At 43.8% G+C, this 12,379-nt stretch overlaps 3 protein-coding genes across 3 annotated transcripts in view; 2 read left to right on the top strand and 1 right to left on the bottom strand.

Annotated features, from left to right (window-relative positions):
* LOC134212790 (mediator of RNA polymerase II transcription subunit 16) overlaps positions 1-12,379 on the bottom strand; it is a 40,505-nt gene that overhangs the window by 8,216 nt on the left and 19,910 nt on the right. The window lies entirely within an intron of this gene.
* On the top strand, positions 7,960-9,595 carry LOC134212787 (uncharacterized). Its single transcript, XM_062690952.1, has one exon. It carries the CDS (start codon positions 8,067-8,069, stop codon positions 9,384-9,386), a length of 1,320 nt encoding a protein of 439 aa, XP_062546936.1. The 5' UTR covers positions 7,960-8,066; the 3' UTR covers positions 9,387-9,595.
* Positions 9,644-10,772, top strand: LOC134212788 (1,5-anhydro-D-fructose reductase-like). The gene is made up of 2 exons (XM_062690953.1): positions 9,644-10,424; positions 10,496-10,772. The coding sequence occupies exons 1-2, from the start codon at positions 9,705-9,707 to the stop codon at positions 10,673-10,675; spliced, it is 900 nt and encodes a 299-aa protein (XP_062546937.1). The 5' UTR covers positions 9,644-9,704; the 3' UTR covers positions 10,676-10,772.

The following is a 12,379-nucleotide window of genomic DNA, read 5'->3' as shown; positions in this document are numbered from 1 at the left end:
TGACCTAAAACGTATTCTGTGAACACATTCTATTATTTGCAGCATCGCTGGAGCAGGTTGAATACAAAGAAAACTTTGATGAACTCTACCACAACATTCATGTTTGCAAAAAAAATGCTAGAAACCAAAATACATCAGATCTCACATGGAACAATATACTCAAATATAACAGCTCACTAGCGCCGCATCTTGGAAGAAGTACTCATTATATTGAGCATCGCATTGTAGTCATGGATGTCCTGAACAATGTTGCCGAATACAACTTGGGTGTAGGCAAGATGAATACACTGCTTGGTGTTTCAATCTGCCCAGTTTATGGACGAGAAGAAGGCGGGGGTGAAAAATTCATTTTCGGTGCAAAACATAAACAAACCGGCTGGCTCTTCCATACTAAAATCCAAGATGGCTGAATCGTGAATTTGGCAATTATAGCACCTAGTGGTGTATTCATCTTGGGTGTAGGCAGGGGCGCAGCCACGTTCCGAGTCGTGGGTAGGACTAAGTGGAAATGTCGATGTGGGTCGATTTCTGCCCATCCATATCAATATGAGACATAGAAGAAATCGTTTGATTGTCTACGAATCTCAATGGGAGCTCGGAATTCATGACGAAGCAGATCTTTTGTGGTGTGTCTTCAGTTTTCAAAGGAATCTTTTGAGGTTTGTAGAGTCCAGCGTACAACACATTTTGGAATTTAGCATGTGAAATGAGTTATTGACAAACTACTAAATGATCGAGCCCAGATTACTAAATGATCAAAAACATCCTTAATTTAAACATCCTGAGTACTATCGGGATTAAAAAGTGCCTTAAGTCCTAAAGAACAATCAGTACTCTATTCCTTTAGAATCCCGGAATCGTCTATGATTATTCTAAAGACTCCGATTAACTTTGAAATCACCATTTGATAACACAAAGATTCTTGCCAGTCAATGACTTCATATGTTCTTACCATAATCATGGGTAGGACAATGCTTTGACTGTCCCACCCAGGCAAATTCATGCGTAGGACATGTCCTACTTGTCCCACCCACTCCCGGCGCCACTGGGTGTAGGTATGAGGAATCCCAAGCTAAAGCAATATTCCAAATATGCAAGAATATTGCAAGTACACTAGTGCCGCCTATTTGTAAATCCATTCCATTCCCACCAGACGAACTTTGTTAAAGACGTCATCTTTACAAATTTCAAATTTGTGCGATAAGAATATTTACAATGAGGAAAATTCCATATATCAGAATTACTTGAGTAGTCTAAAATAATGAATTCAAATATACCGCCACCTATCGATCAAACTCTAAACTAATTAATGCCTCATGTCAAAGCACACGCCTTCCTGCATAACCTTTTTGAAAAGGTGCAGTTCAAAATATGTAGGATTTTCAGTTATAACGAAACCCCCACACAAACCCTGCGCCTCAACCGGCACACGTTATTCGGCTTATCGGCTCTCATACCCGAGGGGCTGGCACATGAAGATTTCCTCCTAAAGCGTGCCGTGGAGGTATGCAGTCTTGATGTCAATGTGTTTCGTTAATGTCTTCCACTGATTTGCCACACTCAGCATCGTCCGAAACATTATTTGTTTCACAATGGGAGCGAAGACCAGATCGTAATCGGTCCCGAATTTCTGGCAGAAGCCCTGCGCGACGAGCCACGCCTCGTACTTGACATTGCACTTACTTATAAATCAATTTGGATCCGATGGCCTTTCGGTTTGCCGGAATATCCTAAATTTCCCACGTTCCATCTTCACGGTGCGACTGCATTTCCTCGGCCATCGCCGCGCACTGCGGACCAGACACAGCTTCTTTGTACGACCTCGGTTCAACCAAACTCTCCTTCACCGCATTCACTTCTTCGGAATATCTCGCTGGTGGAACACCAGCTGTTGCCCTCTGCGAACGACGTACGACCGGAGGTGGCGCCGAATCTTCAGCGTATTCATCGTTTCACAGACCGCAAAGCCAGTCGTTCCCATTATCGTTTCAAATTCCTCGTGGCCTCTCGTGGCCAGCCATTATCTTGGCCGTCCCTGCCCAAGAAGTCGGGTTCGGAAATCGTATCATCGGCCGCCGGTTGGAGGTCACTTGGCAGGTTATTGAAAGACCACTCGACTTCTCTTTCACTTGTCGAACTTTTCTCCAATTGTTGAAGTTGACCATTGGAAACGTCGTTGCGAAGCTGATCCTTGGATCCATCACCGAGCTCTAGAAAACGGACATCGCGACTGATTTGGATCTGCCCCGTCTTCGTATGCAGCATCCTATACGCTTTATGTTCGGCCGAAAAGCCGACGAATGTCATCCTTGAAGCCGAATTTCTTCCGCTTCACCGATGGAATCAGCACGAAACCGACGCTTCCGAACAGTCGCAGGTGGTTCATGTCCTACTTGCTGCCAAACCAAATTCCGCCTTGATCCCTTCTTCGACATAGCATTTCCGTAGTGCTGCGCTGAACCAGTCTCACGTATTCGCGAATGTTATCCTCGACCTCCGATTTATTTTTTAGGAAATAGACGTAAGTATAACGACTATGATCATCTATCAGGGTCATATAATAGCGGCACCTTCCGGGGGTCGTCTCCTCCATTGGGCCGCACACGTCGCTGTGAATAATATCCAGCACTTCCGTCGATGTCTTCTCGGCGATTTGCGAGAACGTTGGTCGGGCCATTTTGCCTATGATGCAGCATTTACAGGTCTAGCTCATGCCGCAGTCAACGACCTTCAGTCCAACCACCAAATCATGCCGCTTCATGTTGCCAAGAACTTCTGGATCCCTGTGTCCAAGGTGGCGATGCCAAGTATGTTGGCAATTTTGCGTGTTGTGTCTCGGATTTTAACACTCGATCCTCCGCAACTCGCAGCCAATACATATCGCTCACTTTATCCGCGACCGCGACGACCGTATTACCGAATACGAGTTTGCAACCGATGCTGTTGAATACCGCACTGAGTTTCTAGAGCGAAATCATATTTCCCTCGAGCGTCGGAACGTAAAGCACACCGCAAAGTTTGAGTTCGATCGTGACCCCACTGTCATCCACACACTTAATCAAGCAGTTGCCAACGCCTTCTATGCGAGTTTCGCTGCCATCAGCCACTCATACGCGAACTGTGTTCCATCTGAATAGAGGCACTTTTGACGCTACACATAGGAATGCGAGGTGCCACCCGAGTCCACCAGCCACGACTGAGCAATAATGTCACGACCAGTACTGCAAAAGATCGTGATCGTCATAAGACAGAGAGCAAAGCGCCTTTTTCTATTTCAGGCGACCAAATGAAAAAATCGTGGGTTCTTTGATCAATTTCACATGAAAGCAGTCATGAAAGGATGTTGTGCTTTATTTTAAAATTAACATTTCTGAAATATTTTAATAAATATATGCAAAGAATAGCAATTAAATTAATCATATTCCTTCAAATTACCTGCAACACCGCACGAGGGCGAACGAGGCACGATATAAACTGGCGCGGAACAGACAAAACTCGATTTTCCGGAGGAAAAAGCGCCAGCAGGAAGATCGAGACCGTGAAGAAACGGAGCAACTGTACCGCGCTAATAACACACGAAAGTTCTATGAGAAATTAAACCGTTCACGTAAGGGCCACGTGCCACAGCCTGATATGTGTAAGGACATAAACGGGAACCTTCTTACGAACGAGCGTGAGGTGATCCAAAGGTGGCGGCAGCACTACGAAGAACACCTGAATGGCGATGTGGCAGACGAAGATGGCGGTATGGTGATGGACCTGGGAGAACGCGCGCAGGACATAATTCTACCGGCTCCGGATCTCCAGGAAATCCAGGAGGAGATTGGCCGGCTGAAGAACAACAAAGCCCCTGGGGTTGACCAACTACCAGGAGAGCTATTTAAACACGGTAGTGGGGCACTGGCTAGAGCGCTGCACAGGGTCATTTCAAGATTTGGGAGGAGGAAGTTTTGCCGCAGGAGTGGATGGAAGGTGTCGTGTGTCCCATCTACAAAAGGGCGATAAGCTGGATTGTAGCAACTACCGCGCAATCACATTGCTGAACGCCGCCTACAAGGTACTCTCCCAAATTTTATGCCGTCGACTAGCACCAACTGCAAGGGAGTTCGTGGGGCAGTACCAGGCGGGTTTTATGGGCGAACGCTCCACCACGGACCAGGTGTTCGCCATTCGCCAAGTACTGCAGAAATGCCGCGAATACAACGTGCCCACACATCATCTATTCATCGACTTCAAAGCTGCATATGATACAATCGATCAGGACCAGCTATGGCAGCTAATGCACGAACACGGATTTCCGGATAAACTGACACGGTTGATCAAAGCGACGATGGATCGGGTGATGTGCGTAGTTCGAGTTTCAGGGGCATTCTCGAGTCCCTTCGAAACCCGCAGAGGGTTACGGCAAGGTGATGGTCTTTCGTGTTTGCTATTCAACATCGCTTTGGAAGGGGTAATACGAAGAGCAGGGATTAACACGAGTGGTACAATTTTCAATAAGTCCGTCCAGCTATTTGGTTTCGCTGATGACATAGATATTATGGCACATAGCTTTGAGAAGATGGAAGCCTACGTCAGACTGAAGAGAGAAACTAAGCGGATCGGACTAGTCATCAACACGTCGAAGACGAAGTACATGATAGGAAGAGGTTCAAGAGAAGACAATGTGAGCCACCCACCGCGAGTTTGCATCGGTGGTGACGAAATCGAGGTGGTAGAAGAATTTGTGTACTTGGGCTCACTGGTGACTGTCGAAAATGACACCAGCAGAGAAATTCGGAGACGCATAGTGGCTGGAAATCGTACGTACTTTGGACTCCGCAAGACGCTCCGATCGAATAGAGTTCGCCGCCGTACCAAACTGACAATCTACAAAACGCTAATTAGACCGGTAGTCCTCTACGGACACGAGACCTGGACGATGCTCGTGGAGGACCAACGCGCACTGGGAGTTTTCGAAAGGAAAGTGCTGCGTACCATCTATGGTGGGGTGCAGATGGCGGACGGTACGTGGAGGAGGCGAATGAACCACGAATTGCATCAGCTGTTGGGAGAACCATCCATCGTTCACACCGCGAAAATCGGAAGACTGCGGTGGGCCGGGCACGTAGCCAGGATGTCGGACAGTAATCCGGTGAAAATGGTTCTCGACAACGATCCGACGGGAACAAGAAGGCGAGGTGCACAGCGGGCAAGGTGGATCGATCAGGTGGAAGACGATTTGCGGACCTTCCGGAGACTGCGTGGTTGGCGACGTGTAGCTATGGACCGAGCTGAATGGAGAAGACTCTTATATACCGCACAGGCCACTTCGGCCTTAGTCTGAATAAATAATAAATAATAAATAATCAATTTACCGAGTTGAAAGTGATAATAACCATAAAAATAAAGCAGATATTGCACGAAATGCATGAAATACCACGAAAGTTTGGTCCGTCAAAGGAGACCGAGTTGCAAAATTTGATGAGTCCAAGTTCTTTAGAAGCATTTGCTGACAGTAGAGGTTGTTGATCAACATCAATCACTTGCAGAATGAGAACGATTTTTTTACCTGAGCGACGACCTAGTATTTTTATCTGACCTAACACCTTAATGGGATTTCCACCAAAGCTCTGAAAACGAAGTTTTGTCGGAAGTGTATGCGGATCCGGTACACCCGAAAGCTTCAATAAACACTCGTGCCCGATCAGACTGTTGTTGGCTCCTATGTCAACCTCACAGATTCCAATTTAGCACCAAATTTCAACTTCAGCTCCGCCAAGACACTTCCTCCAATGTTGGAGTTGTCAAATATCTTCCCGATTTCATAATATGAATATTATATTCCTTTTCCCAATCTTCTGGATCTGTGTCGCTGTCCGTCGACGATGTGTCGGATGTCTCCTCTCCTTCCTTTGCCTGCTTCACTCGTTCTTCAGCTTGCACACTTTCTCAAAATGATTCTTCATCTTACAACGGTTACAACGTTTACCCAGTACTGGACGCAGTTCCTCCAGCGGCATAATGCAACGTACACACCAGTCAAGCAGTTTGACGAACATTGACTCCACCCCCAAGAAAACGCTTCGGTTGCTGCTTTGTTGGAACGTGTATGAAGTTGTTCGAACAACCATTTGACAGTTGGCAGCTCGGTTGGAAAAAATTAAAACGGTTTGATTTTGGTTTGAGTTGTCGGGGGTGGAGTCAAGGTTCGCCGAACATGTTTGAGCATTTGTATTGAAGTTGCACAAACCCCCCTGTTATGGGCCAAACACAATTGATACGTTTGCGTGCGTTTTGACAGTTTTCCCATGGAAAAACTGTCAAAACGTGCGCAAACGTACCAATTGTGTTTGACCCATTAGTGTGACACTTTGTATCAGGTCAAGGATAAGTTTGCAGAAATTTTGTATAATACAATGGATCCAGGATAAAACTAAACAAATAGATAACAATTAAAACACGAACACTAACTAAATTAATAACAAACATGTCAAATTAAAATGCTAATTTAGTGCTATTGATCTGTTCGCGTGAGCATATTGTGCGTAATTCCTCATCGAAATGGATGCGGCACAATTTCAGCTGTTTATGAAACAGCAGACACAAATATTCGCACAGCTATTACACGGTTAGAAAAAAGTACCTAATTTTAGGTACTTTTTTTCTCTTGCATCTCCCTCCCTCTTCCCTTTGATGTCATAAAATGAAGAGCAAAACCACTCAACAAGGGCATTAAAGTGTGGGAACCCAACGTTGAGTAATCTCATGTTTACAAAAGTTGAGTGAAATTTACCTAACTTTTGGTTAGTTTCTATTTAAAATTAAGTATATTTTACTTAATATTAGGTGAATTTCATTTAATTTCAAGAAAAAATTACTTAATTTTGGGTTCCCACACTGAACCCCCGATTTGAGTGAAAAGTACCTAATATTAGGTACTTTTTTCTAACCGTGTAGACACCGCTGCACAGCAGAAGCAGAATGGACAGCCAGCAGTGCCCGATGTGCAGGTGTCACAACCGTCGCCTTTGTCACTGGACGGCGACATGATCAAAAACTTTGATTTTTTTAGCGAAACTGGAGAAACTACAATGTGCTACACTGGGCTACTGGCAAACAACGAGAGAAAAGTGAGTGTATTGATGTCCGTTATTTGGAGAAAGAACTCATTGCGTACAAAGTTGTCACAGCAAACAAATGGCCACATATAAGAACCAAGATGCTGACCATCACGGACATTACGCTGGATAAAGCCATCGATCTTTGTCGAGCGGAGGAAATTGCGGCCAGACGGTCATTTATTGTTTAGATTCGTCTGACTTATAAAGGGTTAAAGTGTACAACATAAAATAAGTTTATGAATGGATTCAGTCACCCCGAAAATCGTCTTGTCGCAACCAAGTCAACCTATTAAACTCCAGGAAACGGTGAAACTTATGCCAACGCAAATGCTGATACTGGCGTACAAATCTACAAAAAATCATAAAAGTCAAATCCAAACATTCAATAAATCATTATTGCTTGTTAACTCGTTGCTACTCGTATTAAAAAAATTAACGATGTTTTGACCGACATTAGAATTAATTAGAATAGTCACCATTCCAGAAAATATCAGCATATAGGCACCCGAACGCAGTCAATTAATCAGTTTGAGTCTATATAAATATTTGTCACAATACAAAAATGCATGTTTTTAACTCTGACCTAAATCGACAAACGAAAACTTATTGACAAAATCTTACGGATAATCACGGCAAATCTACATTGATTCCATAATCATATAAGACCATTTGATCCATCAAAGGGTCATCTAGTTGGAATTCCCAAGAGGTAGTTGAAAATGAAAACCTCCACTAAATACAGTTTTCAATGCGAGCCCAGCCCCTTTAATCGGGTATCCATCAGGTATCAACCCTGTCCCTCCTAATCCCCGGTGGATTCAGGTATGAAGAACATAAACCGTAAATCCGAATTGTCGCGTACCTGCCGGAGTATTTTAACTACCTCCGAGTGTGCATATCGCATCAGTTTCGTCATTCGATCGAGAGCAGTCCGTGTAAAGTGTACCAACGACGAAAAAAGCCATGCATTATTGGCCGGTGAATATGGAAGCGTTGAAATGTAAAACCAAGAAACCAACTTCCACGAATCCTGCCACCCCGGAGAGCCTAGCTGAACTGGCACTGGGAGCATATGTTTCTCGACTTGCAACCGAATCCAAGGAAAACTCAACCGTAGAAGTTGAATATCTGCCAACCCGCTTTATCATTGATGCCTTGGAAATGATGTGTGAGTACCCGAAGCTAGTGAACATTCAGCGTCAATTGTTAACCAATCCATGGGTTATCAGCAGAATTCTAAAGGACGGAAGCAATAATCAAACCAAACTAGTGAAGTGTTTCCAATGGTTGGAAGTGTTGCAAAGAAGTATTGTTAGTGACATGGTAGCAAATTATTGCTATCAATTTCGAAAGACAACCATTCAAGATGATTCACACCCGCTCGGATATGAAGCAAGCTTGAGGCTGGGCACATTTTTGTCGGAAAGTGGCTGGCATACAGAAGCTGTCAAGGTACTCAACGTGGCTAGACATCAAGCAGAGCACCGCCCATTGCAGCAGCTCAAAGCCATGCGACCGCAATTAATTTCACAGACCTACATGTGGCATACTACTGCTTTTGACACCAGCATGGCCATTTTAACGCTCATTACGAGCAATCCAGACCTTCCGAAACCCTTCGTAGCGAGCCTGTATCTAGCTATTTCGATTTGCCGCTTTGAAAGCTACAGCTTTGAACTGAGCCATGAATTCGCTTTGAAAGCATTCGAACTGTTAGATGAGGAAACATCTACGAATCGTTTGATTATTGAAGTCTTCGCGCATTTGGCTAAAACATGCATTCCACAGAAGAAAACCCGTGAAGCTAAATTAATGATAACGCAAGCTGTTAGTCGAGCTTGGCACAAGTTTGGTTCACCAAGTGTCATATACGCAAGAGCACTCGAAGACTACGCTTTCTATCTGGTGATGATGAACGCCCTGTACGACAGCTATACAGTGTTCTCGGAAGCAGTTAACGTACTGCTGCAGGTGTACGGTCCCCAGAATCTCCAGCGTTCGGTGACGAAGGGAAATCTGAGCTTTGATTACTACTTCAACTGCGTATACATCTACAGCGATTTGCAACTGGCGAAAGAGTACGTTCGTTCGCAAATTGAGCTGAATGTGTTCGACCATCGAATGGTGGCGGCTGCGAAGCAAGTATACGCCCTACTGGAAGCTAGCACCGCGCGCTTCGGAGAAAACGATGAGGATTGCAACCGCCAGCGTGACGAGTATCAGCCGATACAGACGCAGCTGTCGGTTGCGACGGTTAAACGGCTGTTTCGTGAATTGAAATAGAAATTAAGTTTTGCAATCGATTATGATACGGAATTGTAATTTTAATTAAAGATTTGATGTGCAATGATTTTTATAAAACAGTTATTTTAATTGAAAAAGATAAAAAAAATATTTATGGCATGTTTGCAATCAGTGGAAAATTATTTGCATAATGATCGATTTGTCGTAAACGTTATTTACCAGAAATAAAACCATTTATAAATAAATATATTTATCAGCATTGTTTTGTTTTGATCCGAAATTTAGGTTATGTACCAGCCAAACGCAATCCAAAACAAGATTTCGGCTGACGACAAATTTGTTGTGATAATCCCGAAAATGTTGACGCTTAACAACGGTTTATCCGTTCCACCGATCGGTCTCGGAACATACAAAATTGCCGACAGTGATGGTGTTGCGGCCATAAAAACTGCCGTACGTGTCGGATATCGGCTATTCGACACCGCATTCGTTTACGGGAATGAACACATACTCGGACAAGCATTCCGGGAAATGTTTGCTCAAGGTGACATAAAACGCGAAGAGCTCTTCGTGGTGTCCAAGCTGGGTCCAACCTTTCATCGGTCGGAAGCGGTCGAGCGGGGATGCCGCCTCTCGTTGGAACGTCTCGGATTGGACCACTTGGATTTGTATCTGATGCATACGCCGGTGGCCGCTAGAGATTTGGGTGCTGGGAATGACCGCTCGGAGATTGATGACGAAGTTAGTCCAGTGGAAACGTGGAAGGCACTGGAGGAGTGCCACCGAAAGGGATTGGTGAGATCGATTGGGGTTTCCAATTTCAATGAGGAACAACTGGAGGAAATTGTGAATCTAGGCAGCATAAAGCCTGTGGTTAACCAAGTTGAATGCTCGATTGGATTCCATCAGGCGGATTTGCGTAGATTTTGCGACAAGGAGGATATAAAAATTATGGCATATAGTCCGCTGGGCAAGCCGAAATTCGGAAAGGATCATCCATTTCTGCAGTCGGGTGTTCTGAAACAGATGTCTGAAAATTACGGACGAAGTCCAGCTCAAATTTCACTGAGATATTTAGTAAGTACTGTAGTAGTAATTATGTTGTTTTTGTAACCATATTCTATTTCACATAAAAAAAATAACTTCAGATCGAAATAGGCACCATTCCAATACCGAAGTCCTCCAATGTAGATAGAATGATGGAAAATCTGGATGTTCTAAGCTTCAAACTGGACAAAGGTGATATTGAAAAGTTGGAATCGTTAGTTGAACAAAAGCGATCTATGAACCTGGATTGGTTAAAAGCTTCGAAATATTATCCGTTTTGAATTAGGCGTTAAATTGGCAGATCTAAATGATGAATGAGATTATTTAACTCTAAACCTAATTTGAAATGAAATCGATGAATAAATTGTCAGTTCAACGAGTATAGCATCTCTAATCTTTCGTCATATCCTGTACTTTGAGAACATGAACAGTTTTTTAACCCTCTAAGACCCGGGACAAACGGATTTTTTTCAAATGGCTCGTATTCAGCACCTGATCGTCGGCATTCCTCGCGGTTTCGTTTGTGCTCAATGGGAACAGCTATATTTTTGCTCTAATACATTTTCAAATAAAAATTTTGTTCAGGTCCGAGTTATTGCTAAAAATAAGTGTGCGCAGAATTGTTTTTCTATAATTCGAACATCTTTCAATATTCTGGACGTGTTCATGCCCAAAATTTATCAAATCACCCATCAAACCAACCCAAAAGATATTTGTAAAGATTTTTAGTCGATTCCGATGTTTTCACCATTTGAGTAGGGCAGGATTGACTGAATTCAGGGCCGCATTCAGGGGTTACAATGGTAGAGTATGGGCTAAAAATTCAATTACAATGAAATTTGCATGAGCATGCGGCTGCACAAATTTTACATATCAGGAGTTTTAAATATTAAATTTTCAATTGAAATTGACCTTCTGAAATTTATATCAGGGCCGGATTTAGGGGTCTAAATGGGGAGAGCAAGGGCCATATCCCCAATTGCAATGAAACTGGGAATGCGACTGCTCAAACACCATGGAAACACATCAGGAGCTCAAAGAAATCTGTTTCAAATGGAAATTGACTTTTTGAAATTTCAACCAGGGCCGGATTTAGGAGTGAAAATGGGGAAGGCAGGGGCCATCACCAATTGCAATGAAACAGGGCATGCGACTGCTCAAACTTCATGAAAACACATCAGGAGCTCAAAGAACTCTGTTTGAATTTGAAATTGACCTTCTGAAATTTTGACCAGGGCCGGCTTCAGGGGTCTAAATGGGGAGAGCAAGGGCCATATCCCCAATTGCAATGAAACTGGGAATGCGACTGCTCAAACACCATGGAAACACATCAGGAGCTCAAAGAAATCTGTTTCAAATGGAAATTGACTTTTTGAAATTTCAACCAGGGCCGGATTTAGGAGTGAAAATGGGGAAAGCAGGGGCCATCACCAATTGCAATGAAACAGGGCATGCGACTGCTCAAACTTCATGAAAACACATCAGGAGCTCAAAGAATTCTGCTCGAACTTCAAATTGTCTTTCCGAAATTTTGACCAGGGCTGGCTTCAGGGGTCCAAATGGGGAGAGCAAAGGCCATATCACCAATAGAAATAAAACTGGGCAGTGGGCATGCGACTGCTCAAACTTCATGAAAACACATCAGCATCTCAGAGAACTCTGTTTGAATTTGAAATTGACTTTCTGAAATTTCAACCAGGGCCGGATTCAGGGGTGAAAACATGGAGAGCGGGCTGCTCAAACATCATGAAAACACACCAGGAGCTCAAAGTATTCTGATTGAACTTGAAACTGCTCTGATACAAATTTCAGGAATTTCTCCGGAAAATACTCCAGGAATTCCTCCGGAAGTTCCTCCATGAATTCCTCCGGAAGTTCCTCCAGCAATTCCTCCGGAAGTTCTTTAAGGAAATGTTCCGGAAAATCCTCCAAAAATTTCTGCCGAAGTTCCTCCGGAAGTTCCTTCAGAAATTCCTTCGGAAATC

Source organism: Armigeres subalbatus, chromosome 2 (genome assembly GCF_024139115.2).
Source record: "Armigeres subalbatus isolate Guangzhou_Male chromosome 2, GZ_Asu_2, whole genome shotgun sequence".
In the NCBI taxonomy this organism is placed as follows: Eukaryota; Metazoa; Arthropoda; class Insecta; order Diptera; family Culicidae; genus Armigeres; species Armigeres subalbatus.
Note: the sequence above shows the minus strand (reverse complement) of the source record. Positions and strands in the feature narration are given on the sequence as shown.